The sequence below is a fragment of the Podarcis vaucheri genome (genome assembly GCF_965113315.1).
Source record: "Podarcis vaucheri genome assembly, chromosome: 17".
NCBI classification, from domain to species: Eukaryota; Metazoa; Chordata; class Lepidosauria; order Squamata; family Lacertidae; genus Podarcis; species Podarcis vaucheri.
In genome coordinates, this window is record NC_138755.1 from 3,644,331 (window position 1) to 3,672,178 (window position 27,848).

Here is a 27,848-nt window from a genome sequence, read left to right on the forward strand (position 1 = left end):
AAAAATAAAAATTAATGTTTCTTACATGAACTGATGATAGTCATTGTTTGGATGAGGGACTTTTATCCATTTCTTCAGTTGCACAATCAATCAATCAATCAATCAATCAATCAGTAGCTGAACGGGGTTTCACACAGTCACAAAAACGAAGTCACAAGCCACAGTCACAAGTCAGCCCCATAAAATGAAGAACAAGTCACAGTCAAAAAGTGAAAAAGCCACACAATCAAAAACACAAAAAATAGCAAAAACAGAAGCTCCAAATATCACCTCTGTGTTGCGTGGTGCTCGGGACTCAACAGCTGACAGACTCAACAGGAAGCCTCTGATTAGCAGCGGGGGACTCAATTTACAAACGGAGCACACTCAACAGGAAGCGGAACATGTTTCGCTTCCAAGGCAAAGTTCACAAACCGGAACACCTACTTCCGGGTTTGCAGCATTTTATTTCCAAGTTGCTCATAAACTGAGCTGTTCTAAAACCAAGGTACCACTGTACTGCTTTCAATCTGGTTGGTGGGTATGACTTGATGATGTTTGTTCACCATCAGCAAGATAGAGAGGATGTTTTCTTCACATTTTACCTTATTAATCCAGCCAAGGGTCAGCAAACTTTTTCAGCAGGTGGCCGGTCCACTGTCCCTCAGACCTTATGGGGGGCCAGACTATATTTTTTTTGGGGGGGGGAATGAACGAATTCCTATGCCCCACAAGTAATCTAGAGATTCATTTTAAATAAAAGCACACATTCTACCCATGTAAAAACACGCTGTTTCCTGGACCGTCCGCAGGCCAGATTTAGGTGATAGGGCCGGATCCGGCCCTTGGGCCTTAATTTGCCTACCCATGATCCAGCCTGTACATTTTGGGTGCCTCCAGACTCGTACTATTTCGATGGGAGGAATTCAGGCACATACTGCAAATTTAGGTTTGCATGTTTCAAACCTGAAGCACCCAAGTGCAAGAAATCCACATTAAAAAAAAGAACCTGACTTTTTGCAAGTTGTAAAGTGACAGATAAATGCTTTGGAAAGCTTGAGATGAATGCATGACTAATGAGAACACCCTGAAAGCAAATCAGGATGAATGCAGGCCGTATCCCTGCAGATCAGAACAAATGCCCAATAAAGACCGGCTATAATCTAACTGCCGCCTAAGCTTTTTGCAAGCAAATCAGGATGAATGCCGAACAAATAGGCCATCCGGAGGAGTTCTTTTGCCCCACAAATTGTCTGCCGCTCTCCTGTTCCCTATGGAGCGCCTCACTCATTCATGACTTGTGTCACACAGTTGCATACCTGCTGCTCTGCACAGCAGCTCCTCTCACACTCTCTAGCCACAAACTACCTCACTCTCTAGGACACACACAAATCCAGTCACCGCACACAGTGGCGCCCCCTAATGTGCAGACTGATGACCATTGCCCACCCCGGGCACTCAAACTGCAGACAGGCACCTGATTGTCCCATGTGTGCCTGTCCTGTCCCGAAGAATTTCATCTTGTGCACTCCCCTGTCTTGTATACTCCAATTTCACCTTGTATGCTTCCTGCCTCAAACACACTCATTTTGCATACCTATGCTCTGATTGTGCTCCCCCCGCTTTCCCCATCTTGCACGAAAAATTGCATGTTTTATTTCCATGCTGTGCAGTGATTCTGTGAAATGGCCACTAACAAACACTTATTTCTCCCTTTCTCTCTTTCTTCTGTTGCTTCCTGGCTGGTGCAGTTGACCGGACAAACTGTGAGTCTTCATGAAATGTTGTGTGAGTGTGTGTCTGGCTGCAGGGCGGGAGCAGGACAAGGTGAAGGGCCAGTCCGTGTGATTGCGTTGTTGGGGAGGGGTCTCCTACCATGGTCTGAATCTGACCGACACTGTCCTGTTATATCTTTGTGCAAGGTATAACCGTTTTATTGCAATCTGTCCAGGGCGAGGGGAGGCGGGGGGCTTCAAAGGGTGGCCCTCTCCATCTTAGGGGTCCTGGTTGCTGATTCTTGCTCCCACCTTGGTTTTCCAGTACTACAGCCACCTGAATTCACGGAGCAGCCAGATAAGAAGATTGTTATTTTCCCAAATGACGAGGCCATCCTGAAATGTGAGGCCACTGGGAATCCCCCAGTGAAGTAAGTATGACAAAAATAGCCTCCAAAATGCTTTGTCTTTAGGTTGGTGCGCTGATATCTGTACCATACATTTAAAGGGAATTGTAGTTTACTTCCTCACAGCTCCCAGCACTCTTAACACACTCTAGTTCCCAGGATTCTTTGGGGGAAGCCATGCGAATTTAATGTGCTTTACATTTATGGTGTGAATGTGACCTTACCAGATAGGATGTGGAAGATCTGTCACTGGATCTAATCATTTCTCTTTCTGTTTTTGAAAAGCAGTCATGGTGGGGAGAGGGGTCGGGGGTCAGATTGGACTGGTGCTGTGTTGTGTTGCTGGGGGAGGGGGAGGGGGAGGGAGAGCGAACCTTTTCCATCCAGGATGTTTCCCTGGTTGAAATTGCTCCCCCTTCTCAGGCAGCTCTTAGAGACAAGACAGGCACTTGTGTTGCTGTGATAATCGTAGGTTCAGGGCTGAGGATTCAGCACGGGAAGAAAAGGTTAGGTCCCAGTGCTGCGTCTTCATTCTCATTTTGCCCCCGCCCCCGCCCCCATTACTACCAGCGCTGGTTTTAAACCAAGTCAAAGATGTCAGGTGATCTGATTTCAGATCTTCCAAGTCACTCTGAGTTTAGCTCTGAGGCACATTTTCCTCCTTTGCTTGATGCCTGCTGGATCTTACGCTGGGAAGGAAACACGGTGGGGGCGTGCTAAGTGTGAGGAGCACCCACCTGCCAGAGGAGCTGGCCCCAAGTCATCTCTGCCTCCAGTCGCCCAGGATACAGAGACATGGATGAACTGCTGCCCCCCCTGCCCCCTGCATTGATTTATTATAAGGAGGCAGGAGGCAAAGTAGGTAATAATTTGGGAAGCCTGCAAGCTAGATGTTTGGATTGCTTTGCAATTTTGTGTTTTTAATTTGCACCTTTTGTGTAGAGACTTCAAGATTGGGCTGTGAACCCTGATTCAGGTCTCTCTCCACTCTGCACTAAGAAGTCACTAGGTGGTCTTAGGCAAGCCACTTAGCTACTGTTTCTAGAAAGCTATCAGGGGAATTTTTTTTTTGGTTAAAATTAGGGAGCAGTCAGGGGGTGGGGATTTCATTAAGAGCTCACCTACTTTCCTCTCTATTATTCACGCACTCTGTGTGTGTTTTCTTGGGGCGGGGGGATGCAGCCAGAGAATGTTTTTAATACTCAGGCGTATTCATACAGAAATAGGCAGGCTTTTGTATACCTCAATTCTAACTAAGCTAAGAAGGGCCTTAAAGGTTTAAAACGAACACTTTTGGTTGTCCCAGAAATTGATAGGGAACCATTGCAGCTGTCTGAATACTAGCAAGATGTGGTCTCAGTGGCTAGTGCCAACCAGCAAATCTAACCATTGCATTTTGCAGCAGTCTAAGGCTGCAGTCCCATATGCATTTACTAGGGAGTAAGCCCTAGTCACCTAGTGAACTCAACAGTACTTATGTCTGAGTAGATAAAGTATGTATGCATTTTGCTCTGTGTTTCTCAGTGTTCTTCAAAAGGTACAATATTTGATCTTGACTGCTGAATTGCTAGCCATGTAAACAATTATACTTTTGGTCACACGCTTGCAGATATCAGATCTTCTATACTTGCTAGGGGTGGGGGTGGGGAATTCAGTTTAGTTTGCATGTTTGCAAATTTGCCAAATTTACATTTCCTGAAACAACAAATGAACTGAAATTCCTTCAAAATTCATATGTATCGAAAAGACTCGCGGAACGAATTATTTTCGTCTTGCGAGGCACCACTGTACCTGGGTAAAACCAAGATCGTAAAGTGAGAGCCTCCCCCCATTTTCCACCTGACAGCTATTTTCATTTCCACCTGAATTTTGAGTTGCAGTTCTCCAACAAAAAAGTGTACATATTGGGGAAAAGGTGTGCATAAAAATGGATATATAAAATAACATACAGACATGCAACATATCAGTGGAAATTGCAGAAATGTGTATTTTAGGAAAAGGAGCACAACAATGCTGCCAAATATTCATAAGAATGTTTTTTTTAAGAATACCACCCTGCTCTTTTATGTGTAAATTTGGCAAGCTAAACTTAGGTTTAGAAAAAATGAGAAAATGAGAGAAAGTGTAATTGACATATCCCCTCAACCCTCTGAGCTACAGTGTTTTGAATAAAAAAACAAAATTCCAAATTTTGCCAAAACTCAAATTCCTAATAAAGAATTAAAATAGAAATGATGTATGCATAAGTGTATATTTGTAGAAATTCTGTTCCTAGGAATTGCATTTTTGAGCACCATACTTGGCTATTTCTAAGCCAGAACGCATTCAGCCCTGGGTTTCCACCTCCCACCGTAGGATCTGGTCTCTCCAGTGCTTATGAGACTGGATATTGCACAGTGCTCCAAGCGCAGCTCCACTCTGTTCCTAATATCTCTTTTATTCCCTCTTATGCTGCTCCAGTAATGTTCCTCACCTTCCTCTGACCTTTGCTCAGCTCCTAATCTGCTTTCTTGCCTTCAGCTCAGCTCTTGTGAATATGAGAGAAATTATTGTCCCCCTGACTTCCATTCCCATAACCATCCATTCCCACCATTGCTTCCCCAGTCTCACCTCCCCCTACTGGTGCATACTGGTTTTACATGGGCTCATCCCTGACCATCTCCCTCCGGCCCTGTTGCATTGCACCCCAAATTTTCTGCCTATATCTCCCTCTTTAGAAGGCTTTCCTGCCAGCCGCAAGCCTTAGAAGTGATCTTTCTGTGAAAATGATTCCAGCTCCCTCCCATGTGTATCTCCCAGATTTCTGTCTAAAGAGATGCCCGCTGCATTCCTGATCTGTGCAGCAGCCTCTTGTGTCCAGCATGGTCTCCCTTTCATTCCTGATGCACCTTCTCTACTTGGCAGGTTCCGGTGGACCAGGGATGGGCGAGAATTTGATCCTGAGCAGGTGCCGGGGATGACGCAACGGAACGGCAGAGGGACCCTGAACATCACAACAAACAATGGGAATACGGCTACCAAGTTCCACGGGAGATATCGGTGTTATGCCAGCAACATTCTGGGCACTGCCATGAGCTCCGAAAGCCAAATTATAGCTGAGAGTGAGTGCCCACCCACCCACCCACCCACCCACCCTCGCTCGGTGCCCCTCAGTCTCACCCAGCATGGTGTCCCTGCTTCAGCCCCACCCTACCCCCTTGCATGGGGATGTCCGCCAGTCCTGCCCCACATCACACCTTCAGCCGCACACCATGCACACCCACCCTATGCCTGGCCCAGGCTTGGCTGATGTGGCTCATTTCTGCCACACAATGACTGCGACTGCAGCTCTGTGCATACGCACACACTCATGTATGCTGCCAAACACGCGCACACACCCCCGCCAGTTATCTGAGTAATAAATTTCTCCCTTCCCCCTCACAATAAATGTATATCCCCGGCTTCTTCCCCCTCCCACCTCCCCTTTTACCTGCCTGGACTCCCTGGAGTGCAGCCAGTTGTTCTTGTTTCCATGGAAACCGTTGCCATGGATTCATGGTGTCAGGGTGATGTAATTGCCAGTCCTCTCCATCAGCACCTCTGTGGGCCCCTCCCCCACCCTCTGGCTTGGCCTCGCCCTCCCCATGCCTGCCAAGGAAGGAGTTAAAACAAAAGTGTGGGGGGAAGCGGGGTGGGGGTGCAGTGGGGAGAGGAGACACATTATTGATCCTGACTGTAACCACAAAAGAGAACTGACACCAAAAATGGGCCTTTTTTCTTTTTAATGGTGGTGGTGACAAATTTTTAAGAGGAAGGGAAATTTTACAGTCTGTTAACATTCTCTTCTGTATTCCAGAACTGGAACCTTCTGATTGTTTTTCCTTTACCTTTACTAAAAATCCCAAAAGAAAATCCACTTGCCCTTTACTGCATATTATTATTGCTGCTTTTGTTGTCAATTCAGTGGTTTTTGAGAGGGAACTATGAGCCAGGAAGGTCAAATCACAGGCCTTACACAAGCCACAACCTCAGAGGCCAGGTAAATCCATGCTCCCCTACATTCTTCAGGGTGCCCTGGCTTCCGCCCTCATATGAAAGCCCCTCAGATTCTTGGCTTGGGAAATCCCAATAGCTTTATTGATAAAATCAGCACACAGCCTCAGCCTCAACTGATGCGCAGTATAGGAGGCACAGTTCATGGGTTCATAAGCAGAGTTCCAGGATCCATGGCTGGGCAGAACCAAAGATGTTGTCCCAGCCCTTGACACCCCCCTCCCATTCTACTTTTACAGTTGCCTGGTTCTTGTCCCAAGTGAGAAGCCTGCGCTTCCCCATCACTGCCTGACCTCTCTCCCCCTCCTCTCCCGGGACCCTCCTCCTCCTCTTCTGGCAGATTCTGCCCTCCCTGCCCTCTTCTGGGGCATTGCAGCAGTGTTTCCCTCCTTTAGCTCTACTTCATTAGCTGCTACTTGTGAGTAGGCAAGGCCAAACACCATCATGCCTTGTCATGCATTTTCTTTCATAAAACACATGTTGGAGCTGTTCTGTGCACCAGTGTATGTGTACGTTGGGCAGATTGGAAAATCCTGCCCCTCCCCAATAGCACAAGAGTGAGAGACTGCAGATATTCAGGACTTGATGAATGAGTCTCTGCCCACCTAATGCTGAACTTCAGCAGCCAGTGCAATAAGAGGGTGTGCACACATCACTGATCTAGGCAGTATAGTAGGTGGCAATCTTATTCCCTCTCCCTAGGAAAGAAGGATGGGGTTTTTTGGGGGAGGGGTGGTGTATTATGGATAAAACAACCCGAGCCCATTTTGCCCTCATTCCAAGGTCCTTTTTAATAAAAGCGCCTCTGCCTCTTTTGCATCACAAATCACTTCTAGGACAGCACTTTTCCTCCAATCCTAGAAAATTTTCCCTCAAGACCCTCTTTCTTTTTAATCTCTTCTGTCACTCTTATTGAATTACATTTCTCAAGGTGTCTCTGCATTTCCCCACCCCTGTTTTCACATGGATATTTTGAGGATACAGAGCAGGAACCCAGGAAACCCCCCTCCCTTTAGTGCTGTGTGCTCTGGGCTGCATATCTCCTGCCCGTTCCCAGAACTCTTGGCCCTGAGAGGCATTTCCAGTCACTGAATAATATTCAGAGGGCCAGGTTCATCTAAGTAGGTGTGCCAGCAGGAACCAGGACAAGTCCCACTAGTACAATGAGACTCTCCCTGCCTCCTACCCCCATTCACACCACACTCCTCCAAGCAGAACCCCCCAGAGCAGCATTGGAGGGGGTAGGAGGGAGATGGCTCCATTGCACAAGCTGAAATGTTTGTTCTGATAGAACAAATGGAATAGTGTGATGCTGAATTCCTCCCAAAGACCTGTGGATGTACGTCTTCTGTAAGAGGCAAAGAGGAACTGGATGTGTGAAGAAGTGAACCCAGAGGACTTTGCAAGCGATGCTTCTTGGCTGATCTCTCTGGAGTCTTCCCCACTTGCTGACCCTTGCTCACCCAGTTTCCTCCTTTGCTTCCTGTCTTTGTCCAGGTGCTCCACAGTGGCCAAAGGAGAAGGTGGCACCTATTGCAGTGGAGGAAGGGACCCATACGGTCTTACCCTGCAACCCACCTGAAAGTGCTGTCCCACCCAAAATCTACTGGCTGAACAACAGTGAGTATCCCTGGTTGCCCTTCCAGGTGTGATCATGTGGCAAAGATGACCAAGGTGGGGACTACTGTCTGCCAGCAGTTGGCCTACTGCTTAGGGTGAGCAGTTAGGCTACTCAACTCAGGAGGGAAGAGGCTTGGGTTCGAGGCTCATTGTCGGATGGTATAATGTTGGGACACATGCCTTTATATTTATGTATTTTCCTATGTCTATTTATTACAAATAAATATTACATATTTATTAGTGGCTTCTTAACAAATACCTCTATGCAACATACAAGAGGTAAATTGAAAACAAAAATGGGGGGTGGGGATCACATTATACCTGCCTTTTATGTATGCAAGTCCCTGGATCAATCTGTGATTCAACCAGTCAGAATGGATCAGAGCTGGGGAGTCTGTGGCCCTCTAGATGTTGGACTCCAACTCCCATCAATCCCAGCCCTGAATTGCCAATGGCCAGGGATAAAATGGGATTTGTAGTCCCACAACTTTTGGAGACCACAAGTTCCCTACCCGTGGAATAAGCAGTATTCGGGTAGATGGTCTGATTCTATGTAAGTCCATTCTAAGTACCCTAGGAGATGGACTTTTGTCCAGGAAAGTGTAGCTCAATGCATTAATCAAGGTGGTTTTGCTTGGAACTGATTACTGGGATTCAGATCCCATGGCCTGCTACCTGAAGGAGATCTGAGGTCTTGTGGGGGGAAAGCAGAGCACAGTATCCACTTTCACGTTGGCTGGGTCAAGAGATAAGGTGGGGCGGAAGAAGCTGTCTACTGTGCTGTGGCTTCTCACCCCACTTTGCTATTTCCACTCTCTCCTTCCCCTCCAGAGATCGAGCATATCACAAAAGATGACCGAGTCACCATGGGCCAGGATGGGAATCTCTATTTTGCCAACGTCCAGATGAAGGACAGCCGCCCTGACTATATTTGCAACGCCCATTTCCAAGGCCCTCGAATCATCATCCAGAAGGAGCCCATTGAACTAAAAGTTTTCCCCAGTAAGTCTTCAGATACCCTGCATTTCTGAAGTGCAGCTACCTTCTGGGGTGGAAAGGTACAGGGATCCATCAGTCACCTGATCTTCTGTCCACCCAGTCTAAGATACACTGAGAAAGTGTTAGTTTCTTGGTAATTAGTTTTGAGGCTAAGGAAGGGAGAAGTATAACAGGGTGAACAGTAGGCTATGGCAAATACAGCAGAGATGGCAATCTGTGGCCCTCTAGATGTTGTTGGACTCCAATTCCAATTGGCCCCAGCCAGTTTGACCAATGGTCATGGATGATGGGAGTTGTAGTTCAATAATGTCAGGAAGGCCACAGGTTCCCTGACCTGCCTTCAATCCCTCACTTGTCAACTTCAACAGCTGTGTGAAGCTCCAGTTTAATTCTGGCTGGTCTTTGGCCCAGTTTGATGTTGTTGTTTTTATAATTACAATAAAAGCGCATGGCGCCAGCAGTCACCTCCCAAAAGCCTGTTGGAGCAAGAAGATCTTCACTTGCCGGACAACAAGGAAGGGGCCAGTCTACCTTCTCTAGGGAAGGAGTTCCGAAGTCTGGGAGAAACCATCAAGAAGGCCCTCTCCCACGTCCCTACCAAGCATGCCTGTGAGTGTGGCGGGACTGAGAGAAGGGTCAATTTAAGCCAAACCATGGCTTTGTGTGAACGCACAAGCATATGAGCTCCAGAAGAAAAGAGCATGGCTCTGTGCTTCTCCGCAGTGGTTCTCCTACTATGCTGCACTGCACTAAGCCATGGTTTGACTTCACACATATCTGAACCTGACTCATGATTTAGCTCTCCCAGACAAACTGCAAGCTGTAAACCACAGGGCAGATATTGGTTATAGTTCATGGTTACTCTGGAGAGAGTCAAGCCAAAAGCCTTGGTTACTGCTGCAGCAGAAGAACTGGGTAGAAGCACAGTAGCCACAATCTCCTCTCTGGGAGCCTGCATGCTTATGTGATGGCACTAAGCCATGGTTTGGCTGAGTGTGATGTGCAAGTGTAGATAGAAATGGAAGGTCTGTGGCTGAGTAGCGCTGTTAAAAGGGTGCAGCAAGCATGCCTGCCTTGATAGATCAGAGGGACAAATGAGATGGTCCCTATTCTGCACTCTTAAGGTGCTGCTGCTGAAGAGCAGTGCTGCTCCTGCCTCTTCCACAGTTTGCACCAACTAGGCCTCTGCAGGAGCTGCCACTGCTCTATGGTACAGGGACACAGCAGGTCAGATTAGCTCAGAGTGGGCTCAGCACCCTGTTGGTTCCATGGCTGCCCAGTTGCCTTCCCTTCTTTCTCTTCCACAGCCAACAGTTTCTCGAACCAGAAGCCAATGCTAATTGTACCGGATAAGATGCCCAACACATACGAGGCGAAGCAGGGGGAGCCCTTGGTGCTGGAGTGCATTGTGGCAGGACTGTAAGTGCCTTGGGATACCTGTTGTCAAAGGGCTCAAACTCTACCCGAAAAGGACTCCAAAACGCCCAGGGAGAGAGTTGGGGAGAGGAAGGTTTGAAGATCCTTGAAGGGGAAGAGTTCCATCAGAGACAGTCACCCAGTGGATCAGCTGTCGCATGATTCTGCAGCCTCTGGATATCTTGGCTTTTTTAAAAAAATCAAAATCCATGAATGTACCTTAGGATACTTCATAAATTTCTCTAAATTCACATTAATTTTACCTGAAATTAACTACCTTCACAGTATTCCTGTGGCCGTGAGTTCCACGGGGCAACTATGAATCACATGGAAGTGTAACTTCTTGGCTTTCTCAACCCAGGGATAAAGAACCTGTGGCCCTCCAGCTATTACTGGATTCCAGCTCTCCTCAGCCACAGCCAGTATGCCCAGTGGTCAGGGATGACAGGAACTGTAATCCAGCAGTGTCTATGTGGAGAGCCACAAGTTACCCATCCCTACATTAAACCCACCCCTTATTATCTTCTTCAAGTGTTTCCCTGGTGTTCGTCCATTACTCTGTTAGTTGAGGGCCGGGGTGGTTAATCTGACCATTGGTCATGCTGGCTGGGGCTGATGGTCAGCCCCAGCCATCAACACCTGGAGGGCCAACTTAGCCACTCACGGTTTAGGGGCTTTCACAGATCTTTCCCTTCTGGTTGCCTAAAGCAGATATCTGATTCCCTCTCTCCCTCTCTCTGTCTATGAGAGAGAGAGAAACATTTGATGTTTGAGACAGGGAGGTATGGATGGGTCTAAGATTTGTGTGTGTGTGTGTACATATGGAATTTGAGAGGCTGAGGTTCCATTCTCCTTAGTGCAGCTTCAGTAGGGGAGAAGTACCTGCAGGTGGGCAGACAGGCAAGCTCCTTTTTAATGTGTCTCCAGAGTCCCTACATGGCTAGTGGAGAAGAGGAGGGGACCCTCTTGGGATTTTAGTTTTCCCTCCCTGGTGATTTGGCAAGCAAACAGAGACCTCCAGCTCCATCCTCAGGTGTGGGCAGCCTCCTTTCTCCCCCCTGGCTGCATCCTGTGGGCTTGGAAGCAGGAAAGGCACTTAAAGGCTGGCTTACAATCCAAAGTGTTTCTTGTGTGATGAAGGAAACGTCTTGCTAGTTGGCTTCTCTGGGGACTCTCAGCTCAGCCGGCCCTTCAGCCACAGTCTGGCTGATGAGGATGAAGAAGGGGAACGTGCCAGCCAAAGGAGATCCAGGAAGCACTTTGGCAGCGTTCTTAGTCATAGTTTCATGCATTGTCTGGATGATGGCAGAAAGAGTAGAGAGTACCTTTGAGAGGAAGACTAAGAGCAACCTTGCTTGGTGCGCATAGTCAGAAGGGGAGCCAGGGCGTTACGGTGGTGGCGTGTTGACCTACGGGCAAAGCGGCTCAGGTTCAAGTCAATCTTACTGCATGACTGTGAAGCCAGTCACAATCCCTCAGTCTCGGCTACTTCCTAGAGTTGTTGTGAAGATGAAATGAGATGAAAGAAAAATATGTGACATTGCTAGGATTTCACAGTTATGTCTCGCTGATTGTGTTGGAAGCAAAAATTGAGCTAACTGAATCCAAAACTGCTGCAGAGTGAAATAGAGCACTTCCTGTTCTTATAACTGATGTGTTCATTGCAAAGCTTGTGCAGGCAACTGAGAAAACATACTTCCGTAATAGTTAGTAGATGGTCTCTGGTTTTAATTTTTTCCTGTGGTTTTTATTGTATATAGACATTTCCTGCTTTATTTTAATTATATAGCTGTATAAAAATATTTATAAAATAAATAGATAATATTTCATAGCAGCCATATCGTAGAAGATGAAACCTCCCCTCTTCTCGAGGCGATTTCACTACTAAGATGGCAGCTTTTATGAGTTCTTGTTTTTAAAATAAAATAATTTTTAAATTAAAAGAATACATTTAGTCAATCAATAAGTTTTTAAGCCGTTAATCTAACAAATTAATCAATTAAATGTTTGTTTTTTATTACCATTAGATCCCATCTTTTCTCCAAAAAGTTCAAGGCGACATACTTAGTTCTCCCACTCTCTGTTTTATCTCTCAACAACCCTATGAGGGAGGTTAGGCTAAGAGAGAGTGACTGGTCCAAAGTCACTCACTGAGCTTCATGGCTGAGTGGGGATTTGAACCCTGCTCTCCCAGGTCTTAGTCCAGCACTCAGGCCACTACACCAGACTGGCTTTCTGTCATTGCATCACTACTGCCAATGACACGGTATGGGGCAGGGAGGGGGAGAGGATCTGGGATAGGACAGCATAGCAGGGCTCTTTCCAGCTGTGCCCAGCCTGGTGGTCCTGCAGATGCTATAGGGCTCTAGCTCTCTCTCATCAGCCCCGGTCAGCGTGGGCCAATGGAGACGATGGTAGTTGAACCCCAGCAACACCTGGAGGGTTCTTGGTCTTAGCCATAAAACTAGTTGGACCCTCAACCAGAGTCATTAGCCAATTTCTACTCTCACCCTGTCTCTCCTGTCTCTGGCAGCCCTACACCAACCGTGGAATGGATCCACATGAACAGACTGAAGCTTTCGGACCGGGTAGTCTTTGAGAACTCAAATAAAACCCTGCGCATCCCAAGCGTGGAGGAGGATGACGATGGAGAATACCAGTGCATTGCTCACAACGACCATGGCACGATCCGCCACAGCTACTACGTGACGGTCGAGGGTATGCCCACAGCCACAGGCGTAACTACACATGCGTAGCTGGTGCGATAAGAGGGGGCACCAGCTAAGCTGGGGCACTAGGACTCTGGTGGGGTGTGTGTGAGGGGGTCTCTCCTAGGAGAAGCCATTCATTTCAGATTTCAGTAGGGGGCAGACATTCAGCAAAGGACCTGCCCTCCACATTACATAGGTTTTAGGTCCCATTGATTTGGGGACCAAACTAGACATGGTGCTAAACTTGACTTTGCAGTCTGTTTTGTTTGTTTTAAGTGAATAGTGGGAAGGAGATTTTGTTGTTGTTGTTAGGACTGTGAGAAAAGGGGGTAACCCCCCCCACAAAAAACTGACGGCAATCAGCTAAATGCAATCAACCATGCTCTGGTCTCTCCAACATCTCACACTGCCAACAAGAACAAACAGATAAATAAAGAACCCATCCTGGCAACACTGACACAAAAACTCTGCACACTAAGTAAAAGAATGAAAGATCACTACTCTACTTCTTTCTTCCCGCTCTCCCTGATTCTCCCTCCCACCTCTATGACAGCAGTGTCTCACACCGAATGTGAGAAAGGACTGAGGCATTGTATGCATCCTTGCTAACTATGAAAATCCTTTAATAAAGACAACAAAAAGGGTAAAAAAAGAAAGGGGGCAACTCCTTCCCTGTGACCCCATCAAACTTCTCACCCTGAAATGACTCTTAGCCCTGGCCAGTAAGCTCCCAAGGGCATCCTGCGTTGTCCTGAGAGGTCTCTTCTTCACGCCAGCCAAGGTTTCCTGGATAGGATTCTTTTCCAGAAAGGCGAGGCTGGGTCTAGATATTGCAAGGAACACAGAGCCACCTGCCGCTGCATTGTGCCCCTTCCTTCCTTCCTTCCTTCTCCTTCCTGGCAATGAGCTGTCACAGTGTGCAGTGTGTCATTGCCATGCTGTGGTTTGCCCTGCCACTGACAACCAGTTTTGTGTGGGATGGTGGGGTGGGAGGCAGCTCAATATTCTGTGCATATGTAGAGTGGAAAGCCAACAATCAGTGACATTCTGACCATTTGTAAGAAGTTAGAACTGCAGCTTGACCAGTAACACTGTAAATGTCAGAGACATGGCCGGCCGAGAGGAAGAGGCAGAAGAAAATAGGTACTTGATTCTTTCACACAACGAAAGTGAGAAAAGCCCTTCTCGCTCTGGAATGCTGCCTGTAAGTTTTCGCAGCAGCACAGAGATGAAGGAGCAGGAGGCAGGTGGTAGGAGGGAGTTGGGTTCAACTGCAGAGGAGAAGGAATTGGCTGCACCTGAGTCTCCAAGAAGTAGGAGACGGAGCAAGCAATTAGAACAAAGGAAGACTGACAGGAAGCAGACCTGGTATATATCTGGCCTTGGGAAGGACCAGAAGCCAGTCGAGTCAACTGACTCCAACAGTGAGGAATGAAATATATATAAAAATTGTCCAGTAGCACCTTAGAGACCAACTAAGTTTGTTCTTGGTACAGTAAAAGCTTTTGTGTGCCTGCACACTTCTTCAGATACCATGCATGCACATGAAAGCTTATATCAAGAACAAACTTAGTTGGTCTCTAAGGTGCTACTGGACATTTTTAAATATTTTTTTATATATTTCGACTGTGTCAGACCAACACGGCTACCTACCTGAAGTGAGTTGTGGGAAGATCGGATTGCTGAAAGCCTGTTATTGCTAATAAACCTCAACTAGTAAAACTGCCAGCATTCCACGTCTTGTGTGAGAGAAGTGCTAAACCTGACAGTAAATATTACACAAATATATTGCTCTTTGCAATAGCCACTCTAAGCAGGAACCCTAAGCAGGCATGACAGTAGCTTGAACTTTGGCTTTCCATTCGTTGTGGCTCCAGTAATTGGGGTGGGCGTGAGAGAGCTTCAAGGTCAGGAGTGGGGGAATCCTGAATTTCTTTTTAGCTTTCAGAAGTTGATATGTAGGAACTGGAGGGCGAGATTAGAGTCTGTGGAGTTAGCAGAGAGGCTGCAGATGGGGCTTGTGGGTGGGGAGGCGGCCCTTTCACTCTGCCTTCTTTTCTCAGCTGCTCCATACTGGATAAAAGAGCCCGAGAGCGAGATCTTTGCACCAGGAGAAAATGTGCGCTTGAATTGCGATGTTGATGGGCAACCCAAACCAGAGGTGTCGTGGAGGATAAATGGGATCCCGCTAGAAGGTGAGTGAATGGGCAGGAGCGGAATGTGGGTGAGGGAAAGGGATGCCATGCTTCCTCTCGTGGGCCTAAACTCTTTTGCTGGGTTTCAGAGGTGATGCCAGACCCGAGAAGGAAGGTGGTGCCAGGAGCTTTGATCCTCAACCAAGTGCAGCCCAACGACACATCTGTGATCCAGTGTGAAGCCCATAATAAGCATGGCAGTCTCCTGGCCAATGCGTACATCCTCATTGTCCGTGAGTTTATCTGCTCCTCTTGGATGAGTGTGGGGCTAGACCAGTTCCAAAGGGCGGCAAGGTGGGGGGAGCCAACAGAGAGCACACACACAACAGGGTCACCATTCTCACATTGAAAATAATGCTTGAATGTGTTCCAGGCTCCTCTGAATTTCAGTTTTCAGGGTTTTTTGTTTTTTTTTTAAAAAAAAGGTAAAGTCTGTAGTCGCAGGTGGTGCTGTGGGTTAAACCACAGAGCCTAGTACTTGCCAATCAGAAGGTTGGCAGTTCAAATCCCCACGATGGGGTGAGCTCCCGTTGCTCGGTCCCTGCTCCTGCCAACCTAGCAATTCGAAAGCACATCAAAGTGCAAGTAGATAAATAGGTAAATGGCGTTTCCGTGCGCTGCTCTGGTTTGCCAGAAGCGGCTTAGTCATGCTGGCCACATGACCTGGAAGCTGTACGCCGGCTCCCTCGGCCAATAAAGCGAGATGAGCACCGCAACCCCAGAGTCGGCCACGACTGGACCTAATGGTCAGGGGTCCCTTTACCTTTACCTTTAAAGTCTCTAGTAGCTACTTTTCCTGGAGGGTCATTTAGTGATGTGTGTTGGGCTAGCTAGCAATCAGCCCCAGCCCACTATGTGTTTTGTTGCCACAGATGTCACTGCTTCACATCTTGCTTGCCTCTTGGGGAGGGAAGGCCAAGAGAGGTTTCTCCAGGAAGAGGGAATTAAGTTCAGGGGCCTCTAGCTCCTGAGCCTAGTCAAACCCTTTTACTTATGGAGATATAAGGAAAACATGAAGGCTTACTTGACCCCATTTGTCCGTAAGAGAAGTACACTTATTCCTACCTCCGGACATTCTGGTCAACGAGTGTTAAGCCTTGGCTAGCATCCGGCCAAACAGTAATATAACAAAAAAGTGTGTGTGTGTGTGTGTGTGTGTGTGTGTATACACACACATACATATACATATACAAAACACACACACACATATATATACACATACACATACACATACACATACACATACACATACACATACACATTAAAAGCCTTTACCAAAAAGATCTAATATGCTAAATGACTAAATGTGTTTAATTGTTGTTGGGTTTTTTTGCTATTTGACTTACAATTTCCCCAGTTTGTATCCTGTGGGAGGGGGATAGGTCATTGTTTTGTTCTGCTGTAAATGTGATGAAGGGGAACAACACTGGGGTGAAGGTGACCAGTTAGGGTTGCCATATGTCCTCTTTTTCCAGGACACATCCTCTTTTTCATGGACACATCCTATTTTTTAAAAGTAGAAATCGGCAAATGTGTCCTCTTTTTTGTTCTTCAAAATATGACAACCCTCCCTGTGCTAGTTTAAGCTTGTTGGTTAACTTTTCTCAAAGGGCGGCTTCCCATAAATTTCTGTATGGCTAACTTGACCCAACCCCAACCCCCCTGTCCCTGCTCACACATACAAACCAACCACACAGCAACCAAGCAAGTTCTGCACTCTCTAAGCTCTTGCAATGCCAACAAAAATATATAAATAAAGGTCCAGCCCACGTGATGCTGACACAAAAACACCACACAAACACTATGCAATAGAGCAAAAGATCTATCTCTATCTCCCTCCTCTCTCTTTTACCCCAACCACACAATATCTTTAACAGTAAAGTCTGACTGTAAACGAAATGTTTTTAAACGACTGTAAACGAAATGTGAAAAATACTCTATGAATTGAAAGTGGAGACACTATATCTACTTTCCCCTGTTTATTTGTTTGTTTTGTGACACAATAAAATATTTAATACAAACTAATTGTAAAAAACAACCATGTCCTCAACACACACACCCCGGCCCTCACTTAAAAAAACCCTGATTATGAGGCTGGTCTGATATACTTGCAAAACCCTAGATGGGTTTTGTTGAGGAGACAGAACTGGTTGTTTGTTTAGAGGGTGCCATGCCCCAAACGTATCTATCTCCTTGATTTAATTCAGGTCTGCCAGCAGAGATCCTGACCCCGGATGGGTTAGTATACAATGTGGTGGAGAACCAGACAGCCACCCTGCACTGTGAGACGTTTGGGGCACCTCGGCCCACTGTCAACTGGTGAGTTCTCTGCTATGGCTGATGTATTTCATAGAATCATAGAGTTGGAAGGGACCCGAGGGTCATCTAGTCCAACCCCCTGCAATGCAGGAATCTCAACGAAAGCATCCATGGCAGATGGCCATCCAGCCACTGCTTCAAAACCTCCAAGGACGGAGAGTCCACCACCTTCTGAGGAAGCCCTTTCCACTGTTGAACAGCTCTTCCCCTTCCTGATGTTTAGTTGGAATTTCCTTTCTTGTAACTTGAATCCTTTGGCTCCATCGAATCCATTTTCTTGCTAACTTTGTCCTAAGCAGCTATGGCACCATTTGTATATATCTCATCTTCTGTGTGCCAAAGTTCTGGCGCTTGGGGTTGAGCACCACTGAGTAAGTGTAGTAACTTTTATTTGTAAATGGAAAATGATGCCTTATTTGTGTGGAGACAGTGAATATATGCTGTGAGATCTTTATTATTAGCATCAATCTGTCATATCAAACTTTAATTGCTCAAAACTGAAGTTCCAGTATGCACTGAAATTTCTCCTGCAAAACACTGACACTCTGGAGGAACCCTCTGCTTATGGTGTAGATCTTAAAATCATAGGAATCCCTCTGGAATTTTTTTGTTTTTAAGTGACAGCAACACTAACCATATTGACAACAGAGCATTTTCTCTTTCACGCGCTTGATGTGCCCCCTCTTGCTCTTACTTCCAGGCTTACAGAAGGCATGTACTCCATCATGGAAGATTACCGGAGCTTTCTATTCACAAACGGAACCCTGCAGCTTGAGAAAGTCCAGCGTGAGGATGCAGGGAACTTCACATGCTTTGCTGAGAATGATCAGAACAATGTCTCCATCGTTGCCCACCTTTTTGTCAAAGGTGGGAGCAGATTTCCCAGAATGCACCACACCTCTCAGACGGGTTATGAATCTGAAGAGAAGTTGGATAGGAAATAGTCAGTAAGGCATAATAGTAAGGCACAATGAGGCTTGATGGGAAGATAGCAGTCATAGGTCATTGCGGTATGATGAAATTGAAAAATAGATGTTCCACTTTCCTGCTTTCTTCAGCCTGAGCAGTCACACTAAAGGTAAACAGAGAGAAAGGCCAAAGGGATCAGATCTTACTTCATGAGGTAGACAGTTTGGTGTCAGATGTTGGACTACAATTTCCATCCTCCCCCTGACCACAGACCACATTGGCTTCAGCTCGCATTGCCCAGCAACCAGGCCCAGCCCGCCCATGAGGCAGACTGAGACAACTGCCTTGGGCAGCTGAATCCTGCAGGATGGAGCCCAGTGACCATCAGAAAAGTGGGGAGAAGTAGTGGCAGTGGCCTCTGACAAGTTCTTGTGAGAGTTCCATGAGATGCTGCCAGAAGCTGCACTGTGCGTCCCTCGTAAGCAAAGATTTGACAGAAGCAGCACCCTTCCTGTTTTGCCTCAGGTGTCAGAATGGGAGGGGATGCCCCTGCCAACAACATATGGAGGGCACCTCATGGACTACATTCTGCCCGCTCTGAACTGTCAGCCACAGCCTCTAAGGCCCTTAGTTGAACATCTCCATCCTCCTGTACAGCCAGCTCCACAGATGGATTTTATAGATAATACTGAAGTTTTGGATGCTTCCCCAATGAAATTAGGAGATGATTCAGGTTCTCCTGAATCTCCTGCCCTCTTCTGAGAAGTGGAAAGAGGATCCTGTCTTGGTAACCTCACAGTAAGAATGATAGCTCTCCTGGGGTGGCAGCAAATCTTGTTTTCCCCCCTCATGCTCACATTTTAGATTTGCCTTTTGTCTTGTATGTTGAGGTCTGCCTAAAATTAACATATTCAGGCCACTGACAAGGTAATTTAAATCAGAGCAGCTTTAGGAATACTCAGTTTGGGGTGCCATTCAAGGTAAAAGTGTGGGAAACAGGTCAAAAGTGGTCACCTGGTTCATTTCAGTGAGGTGTGTGCAGGAGAACTTCTTAAGAGGTTGCATTGCCTGAGAATTTGTTGCCTGGCCCTGCCTGCAATGGGAGGTGCTCAAGTCACACTGTGGAATGATAGGGAAAGAGCAGCCATGAGGGCTATTGAGATCTCATCCCTCCAACCACAGCAAGGCATGGTGGGGAGAGAGGCCACGACTCCACATTCTGTCCCTGTTCCAGGAGCCACACAGTTTGAAGTGGAGCCTACAAACACAGAAGGGGAGAAGGGTGGCCATGTGACGTTCCATTGCAAAGTGGTGTTCGATGACACCATCCCAGGCCCTGGTCTTGAGTGGCACCGAAAAGGGCAGCTGATTAAGGAGTCCGCTGACAATGACAAGTGAGTGGTGTGGGCAGGGCAGGGCTGTGTGGGGGCCTGTGGACTGAGGGAAACCACAAAGCACTCTTATTTTATCCACCTGCTAGGTATTTCATCAATGACACATCCTTGACCATCACTGACCTGGACTATTCTGACCAAGGAATATACACCTGCCGGGCTTGGACAGCTCTTGACTCTGTGGAGAAAAGTGCCAAGCTTCGGGTATATGGCAAGTACCAAAAAAGGAGAAATCAGATATGGGTTCTTTTACCTCTTGTAAAATGGTTGTCTTGGGTTCTTTAGACTCCAAAGTTACTGAGAGAGCAAAGTGATGGTAAGTGAGGTAGTGGCTGCAGCTGGTAGATTTGGGGCACATGTTTTTGGTTTTTGATGTTTTGAGGTGAATCTGGTGTTACTATAAAAGGGAACTCAAGGTGGGGGAGGGAGGGACAGAGCGAGAGAGAGAGAGAGAAGTGATGCTTCTTCTGACCGGGAGATGTACATAAACATTGCACATCCTTCAACATGCCTCCAAAGGTATCTGTGAAGCAAGTTTTATTTGTGAGGAAATTGATATATGTGTGCATGAGAGAGAGAGAGACATGTTTAAAAGACAACTATTTATTAACTAAAACTACTTCCATTTCTAGATAGCCCTATCAGTTAGTGAAATAATAACAACATTAATTATACCATGGGGTGGGGTGGGGAGAGACAGAGCTGTTATTTGGAATTTTAATCTCAGGATCCAAAATGTTTTGGGTCAGCTCTGGGGAAACTGCTAAAGGAGATACAAAGAAGATTTGGGGCTTTCATCCTGCGGTCGCTCCCTCATCATGGCTCGCATGGTGGTCTCTCTTTCAGGCAGTCCTGGCCCTGTGTCAAATCTGGAACTGTCGGAGCAGCAAGATTGGCAGGTGAAGCTGACGTGGACACCAGGAGATGATCACAACAGGCCTATCAAGGGTAAGAAACGGGGCTGAGTGCACCGTGGTGCTTAGAGCCAGCATTGCCATGTTACCAGTTTGGAATCCTCACTCAAAGCCTCCGAATTCTTGGCTTTTCTTCAGAACTCTCACACGTGGGATGTGTTTGGGTGGGAGGGCAGGATCCAGTCACACCATGGGCAATGGTAGGATGGGGAGGCATGGGGGGCAGCTATTCCCCCCACCAAATAAATCATAACCCTCAGATTTCAAGATTTCATTTTTTAAAAAAACCTGTAGAACCTGATATGATGCAAAATGTGCACACACTATTATCTCTTTGTTTTGCAAAACTAGCCTGATACCCCTTTCAGTGTTTTACTTTGCCCTCCCCCAATTCCTGCCCATAAACTTTATCTTCCTCCTGTACCCCTATTTCTTCCTTTCTCAGCAGCTCCTGAAATCACCTCAGCAGAACAACCATCTTCCCCGGTGGTTTATCCACAGGTCCTCCACACCTAGATGCATTTAAAACAAAGACAGGATAAATACTAGAGTTATCTGCAACCTGAACTTGTTTTACAAATTGAAAGGCATCTTTGGCCATGATTCTCTGTGGATGTAGAATGGCATCTCTCTGTGGTTTCCCTGTGGCGAAGGCCCTATTATTATTATTTGCAGTAGAAGGCAGGGTAGAAAACGAGATCACCCTGAAGCCAGGTGGCCCTTAGGGACCATCACTGTAAATGCATCATAGCACTTTCCTGTCACTACCAATGTATTTTGGCATTTAAACTGAGGTGCTTTTTGTACCTGGGTCTGTTTGTAAAGAATCTCATTAGTACGCGTTTTCGACTCACAGCTCATTTTTGTAAGTATAGAACTAAACATCTCAAGTGTGACAAACAACTGTTAGAAAGTGCTTGTCTCCTGCAGGTATTCTTGTCAGAAAGCCATAAGGGGTTGGTTCTGACTCCCTGCTGGGTTTGTTGCTGTATTATGTGTGAAGCAATGCAGTGCTTCATTTGAGATATACTTGGAACTGGAAGCTCTGTTTAAGTCACACATTTGCTCCAATGTTATTTTCGTGGGTGTGTTCAGACTGGCTGCAGGAAAATGAACGCTTCTGAGCATGTGCAGAGAATGCATCTCTTTCCCAGTTGGTTGTGGTGGGGCTTCCCAGTCAAAGGCTGTGATGACCTTGATTATTTCTGGGAGGGGCTTAGTCTGTCAAAAATATTGACATGGCCTTTACTCTCCCCACAGAGTATACTGTATTTTGTGACGAAAGCAACTTTGGGCAAGGAAAAATGGAAAAGTTAACCACTGTGCCAGGAAACCAGCCGTGGGCCACGCTTCACCTTTCTCCATTCAGGAAATACAACTTCTATGTGAAGGCCAGAAATGATCATGGGGACAGTCCGCTAAATTCCCACCCTGTCAGCTATGTCACAAATCCTGCAGGTAAGGAGGCCGACAATGCCAAGGAGAAGCATGTTTGGGGCTTAGGTGTCATCGTTCCCTGTAGCAGGGCCTGCCCACCCATGAGGCAAGGTGAGGCGATTGCCTCGAGCAGCAGGGTCCACAGGGATAGCAGATCCAGGCTCCAAGGAGTGCATTGCCCACTGCTGCCATGGTGGCAGCAGCAGGTGCTGCATGATCTTTGGAGGCTGAATCTGCTGCTTCCTTGGTGGCGCCCCCCCCCCCATGCCACCTCTACAGCAGCCTCTTGGTGAATAGGAGGAGCTGCTACTCTCCTCCCGCCCTTGTTCCCAATGTAGACCTTTAAAGCCCTAAACGGCCTCGGTCCAGTATACCTGAAGGAGCATCTCCACCCCCATCATTCTGCGGACACTGAGGTCCAGCACCGAGGGCCTTCTGGCGGTTCCCTCCCTGCGAGAGGCCAAGTTACAGGGAACCAGGCAGGGGGCCTTCTTGGTAGTGGTGCCCGCCCTGTGAAACGAACTCCCATCAGATGCCAAGGAAATAAACCACCATCTAACTTTTAGAAAACATCTGAAGGCAGCCCTGTTTAGGGAAGTTTTTCATGTTTGATGCATTACTGTATTTTAATATTTTGTTGGAAGCCACCCAGCCAGATGGGCGGGGTATAAATAAATTATTATTATTATTATTCCTTGCTCCTGATGCAGATCATCATTTGGCCCTTCTTCCCTGGCAGTGGCAGTGGGGGTGGGGGTGGCATTTTGTGTTTTGCCTCAGTTGCCAAAGTTTATTGAGCCAGCCCTGCCCTGTAAGAATCAACAGTGCTTGTGATACGCAGACAAATGGGGCCCTGCAACAAAATGTTACAGCTCAGAGTGCTTCTGTTCAGGGCTCCAGCCCCACTATTCCAATGCTCCCCACACCAGGCTTTCCTCCCCCCCCCCACCGGCCTGCAACAGGCAGAATTTCATAGCCATTGAGCATGCACAGATCTTAATTGGACTGCTTTAAGGTTTTCCCTCTGTTAAGTCTCCTGTCTCCTAAATATTTTTTGTATTTCTGAAAACCTTGGGATTTCCCCCCAAGCCTGCTGTTACCTCCCTCATGTGTGATAGTGTTTTGGCTACTCACAGCCCAAACGTGAGAAAGAGAGGGAACAAGTGGCTTGGCATAAGAAAATGCCATTACCTGCCTCTTAGTCATGGTGGGTGATTTGTCTGAGCTGATATATAAACAAACCTAACTGTGATCCATTACTTTCTAGCCCCTAAGCGGAATCCATCTGATGTCAAAGGAAAGGGGAACGAGACTACTAATATGATCATCACCTGGACGGTAAAATATAAATACTCTTGCAGCCCTAGTCTTGGTATCCCTGCGTCCCCTCCTCCTCCTCCTCCACAGTTTTAGTGGCATGGCTGACTTAGCAGCATGTTGAGCAGATGCAAGAGTTGCTGTTGGATTTTGCCTAAACCTAAATTCTGAGGTGAATTTGAGTATTTCTGCAAGGCACGCAAGCAATATGCTCCTGGAGGCTAGTTGCTTTGTATGTGTGTTGCTTTGTGTGGTCCAACTGAGCCACACATATTGTCTTCTTGTAATCTTAACAATAACTTTGTAAGGTTGGTCAGTATTATTATCTCCATGCCTCACATCAGATATTCAGCACTTTGCTCTTGCACCTCTGCTGCAGCATCTCTCAATGTGTCTGCTAAACAATTCAGAACACAAAGAGCCGCTCACAGCATGGGGTGGACCTAACACAATGCTTAGCGTGTCCCTAGCGGAAGCCACCAGTGGAACGAAATCAAGCAGACGTTAAGGTCTGAACAAAAGTCACTCAAGGATTTGTTTGTTTGTTTGTTTGTTTTGCTTGCATGCAGGCTTTATGCCACTTTCCCCAAAACTGAGTGTACAAACAAAAAAGTCAGGGCTTCATAATACTACATATAAAAGCCCTTTTAAACAAAGTCAATCTGAAAGCAATCTAACATAACGAATCAACCACAGGCCATCCCGATTAAATTTATCCCAGCTGATACAAAGCAAACATTTTTTAAAAAACATTCAGAGCATTTCACATACATGATCTCAGTATTCCTTACAACCACCCTGTAAAGTAGACCAAGCATTCTTAACCCTTTATTACAGGTGTCAGGGGCACTGAAATGGAGGTGGTATTTGAACCGGCTCTGTCCAGCTCACACTCATTTCACTTTCAGACACTATATTTAGGATTCTGGGAATAATCTTCCCCTGAGTGAGACGGTCCAACGACCCTCTTGGTTCTGGGGGATTCCCGCCACCCTCTTCTCCTTTCTTGGCACACATTTTGACTAATGGCACTGCTTCTTCTTTCTCACTTCCTGTGTCCTCTGCAGCCCAAATTACATGAGGGGGGACCTGCATCCATGTCTCTCTTTTGTGTCTGCTATTCCAGCCCTGCAGAGCAAGTGTGTGTGTGAAAGAGAGAGAGAGTGAGAGACTGGCCTCTTCACTGAGGTGGCACGTGGAGTGTGCTGACACAGGGTGCCAGAGTGGGGTGTTTCTATTGAGGCAACACAGTGCGCACACGCCACAGGGGCCTTTTATTATCTTCGCTCTGTTTGGGTTTGCTGTGTTGTTTGCATTCCCATGCAAAGGGGCGGCATGTTCGCACTGCACTGTGTTTGCTGCCGACATTGTCCCCAAATGCTTGCGCTTGCCATAATGATGAGAACTGTGGGCTGCGTTCCCAGGAGGGAGCTGGTGCCAGACGCTTCCGTTTGGGGAGGCATATACCAAGTTCAGCTAGACAAATGTTATCACAATACAGGCGGTGGAGTGGACACTCTGTGTTAACCACAGCTGGCCTGGCATTGGTTGCCCCTCGCAGTTCAGTCTTGGCCCTGAGGGAGGGTTGCCATGTGGCTCCTATTTCCTGTTTAACCCAGGATGGTGGCTGCTGTCAAGAGCAATTATCTTCCTGATGATGACTTTTGTTTGGGACACCAGAGGGTATGGATTAGCATTCCCTCCCCATCAGAGGGCAAAGTTGCAACCTGTGGTGTATCACTTCAGCCTCTTTAGGGGAACTTAATGCGCCTGAATGCTCCCTCGAGTTAAATAAAGAAATTGCTGAATGAAGGAAATAAGCATGTAAGTTTAGAAATGTTTTCAGCATAAACCTCTCTGTGATGTTCTAGGGAGAGTTTTTCCCTCTCTCTTCTTTTTAAGTGGAAAGAACAGAAAAATGCATGTGTGTCATCATCCCTGTAGCCTGAAGGGGGTGCAGTCCAGGACTCCAGCCCCACAGTTTGCCACATGCACCCACCTCTGGATACAGGGATGGTGGCTGGTATCAGGTTTGTACCATGGCCAAGCCAACTTCATGATGGAGAATCTCATGTCATATGTAAGTTATGTCAGTCTTTATACTTATGATATGAGATGAACCATAGAAATAAGTTCAGATTCACACACCTGTTCACACCAGCATCTAGGGGGAGAAATAGCATCTGCTGAGTTTCTGCCTGCTGTATGACTCTCTTTTGGTTGGTGGGATCCTGCACCCACATCTACCTGGAAACTATGGCAACTACCCATCTAGTGAAGGAGTGGGAAGCAGCTTCTTATTCTTATTATTCTATTATTATTATTATTATTATTATTATTATTATTATTATTATTAAATTTATATACTGCCCATCATCTGAAGATCACAGGGTGATTCACAACATAAAAATACAAAATGAAAACACAAGTTACATAATAAAACGAGAGCAAAAACCGACCAATAACTCCTCCTCCACAAACACATTTAAAAGGCCATCGGATTTTCAGTCAGCCAAAGGCCTGGCTCTAGAGAAACATTTTTGCCTGGTGCCTGAAGATGTGTGGTGAGGATGCCAGATGAGCCTCTCAGGGAGAGCCTTCCACAGATGGGAAGCCACCACAGGAAAGATCCATTCTCATGTTGCCACCCTCTGGGCCTCTCATGGAAGAGGCACGTGAAGAAGGGCCTCGGCTGATGATTGCAGGGTCTGGGTTGGTTCATATGGTCTTTGAGGTATTGCAGTCCTGAGCCATTTAAGGCTTTATTGGTCAAAGCCAGCATTTTGAATTGTGCCCAGAAAGCAATGGGCAGCCAAGGCAGTTGGGCCAGGATCAGCGTAATATGCTCAAACCATCTTGCCCCGGTGAGCAACCTGGCCACCAAATTCTGCACCAGCCAAAGTTTCTGAACCCTCTTCAGCAGTATAACGTGTTGCAGTGAAAAGCCTGGTCTTCACTTGGCTATGAAAAGACCACAAGGATGGTACCTGGCAAATGTCCCTATAAAAGAACAGGAATTTACTTTCCATTCAGGCCATGTGTACATCAGTATTTACTCCAGCTCCAGTGCGCCCCCCACTGTTGTTTGAAGCGAAGTACCCCTGGCATTAGCCACACTCCATTGTATTCTGAAGCTTTTTGAGGAATACTATTGAATTCACATTCCCTCAAACCAGGTTCCATTCAATTAGAAAATGAAAGGAGTGGTTAAGTTGAGGTGTGCATGCTGGAGACAGCTGTTGTGCATGCGCAGATGACACCACATGCACAGCTGAGAGCTCCAGTGATTGGAGTTCAGCGTGGGGAAGCAAATCAGGTCATGGGCATGGGGTGAAAATATCCCCACCCCCGACTTGGTGTGTACAGAAGTGTAAGAAATGAGCTTGAAACACAGCAGGGATCGGGGGTGGGCCGGATAACAACCTTGCAGTGTTTTAAGTGACTAATTTTTACATAGCTTCAGTTCTGGGTTGCCCTGCTTCAACAGCAGCCTAAAAGGCACAGTAGATTGAAATTTACAGGTGAAGCATATCCTAGCATAGAAATTTTAAGTGGTGAAGTGGGGAGATGAAAAAGGAAGGACAGCACCTGTTCCAGACCCCAACAGGAACAAAGAGGTGAAGATCGCAAGGTGCTGAACGGCTTTGTATGGTTTATTTTCCAAAGCATTCCAGTTTTCGGCTGTTCCATGTTTCAGGTGTAAGAATGCTTTATGCAGGGCAGTAAATTACTTTTTGCATCTCAAACGAGACATTCTCTTATTTTGTAGTGGGTAAAGAAAAAAGCCAACTCTGTTGTATTTGTTTCAGCTTAGAGGGACTTCCCAGAGTGAGATCTTTAACCCAGGGTAAAACTGGGAAAGAAGCCCAGAAGCGTTGAAAGTTCCATGGCCTCGTAAGAAGTTTTGTGAACAGAAGCATTTAGCTGGGAAGTTCTCCTTTGCTTTGCTCAGCAGGTGATAGCAAGTGGACCAGTCTCTTGTTAGTAGTGAGGGAGTAAAAAGAAGTGATGGGGAGTTCTACTCATTGGCATCTCGTAGCTTAAATTTCAGCCTGTGTGGGATTTTTCGCACAGGGTAGAACTGGGCACACAAAGCCCATTTTATCACACAGAAAGACAAAGGGTAGAATTCAGTGTTGCGCTGCAGAGATTGTTACATCAGCACAAGCATTTCGACCTCCGCAGGAAAACAGTCTCCGTGTTCCTTCCTTCTGTGGGTTCTCCTGACCTTCCAGAGTAGAATTGGGGAAGTGGGGGCACATGGGGAGGAGAGCGGGGAAAGCCCCACTGTGCTAGTGGGAGTCTTTGTGCTACTTCTGCTAAATGAACCCTGTTCTTGAATCCAGCCCAAGGAAATCTGTTATTCAGGAGACAAAAAGTTCATATTGTTTCTGATGAAGAGTTCTTACACTGGACACCCACTAAGGCATAACAACAGCAAAAATGGAGTGCTCTTGAAAACAAACCATATTGTTTCCTTCTGC

At 46.7% G+C, this 27,848-nt stretch overlaps 1 protein-coding gene across 9 annotated transcripts in view; it reads left to right on the plus strand.

Moving 5' to 3' along the window:
- Nucleotides 1–27,848, plus strand: part of L1CAM (L1 cell adhesion molecule) — a 102,315-nt gene that overhangs the window by 44,751 nt on the left and 29,716 nt on the right. For 8 of the 9 annotated variants that reach the window (XM_082205696.1, XM_082205698.1, XM_082205699.1 and 5 more), the window contains exons 3-18: nt 1,731–1,745; nt 2,020–2,125; nt 5,006–5,202; nt 7,631–7,753; nt 8,585–8,755; nt 10,060–10,171; nt 12,702–12,886; nt 14,943–15,074; nt 15,164–15,307; nt 17,282–17,393; nt 18,094–18,260; nt 19,537–19,696; nt 19,783–19,911; nt 20,547–20,644; nt 21,871–22,068; nt 23,315–23,385. In XM_082205696.1, coding sequence (XP_082061822.1) covers nt 1,731–1,745; nt 2,020–2,125; nt 5,006–5,202; nt 7,631–7,753; nt 8,585–8,755; nt 10,060–10,171; nt 12,702–12,886; nt 14,943–15,074; nt 15,164–15,307; nt 17,282–17,393; nt 18,094–18,260; nt 19,537–19,696; nt 19,783–19,911; nt 20,547–20,644; nt 21,871–22,068; nt 23,315–23,385 — 2,120 coding nt within the window. The remainder of the gene's footprint in view (nt 1–1,730; nt 1,746–2,019; nt 2,126–5,005; nt 5,203–7,630; nt 7,754–8,584; nt 8,756–10,059; nt 10,172–12,701; nt 12,887–14,942; nt 15,075–15,163; nt 15,308–17,281; nt 17,394–18,093; nt 18,261–19,536; nt 19,697–19,782; nt 19,912–20,546; nt 20,645–21,870; nt 22,069–23,314; nt 23,386–27,848) is intronic. The other variant, XM_082205701.1, reaches the window with a different exon arrangement.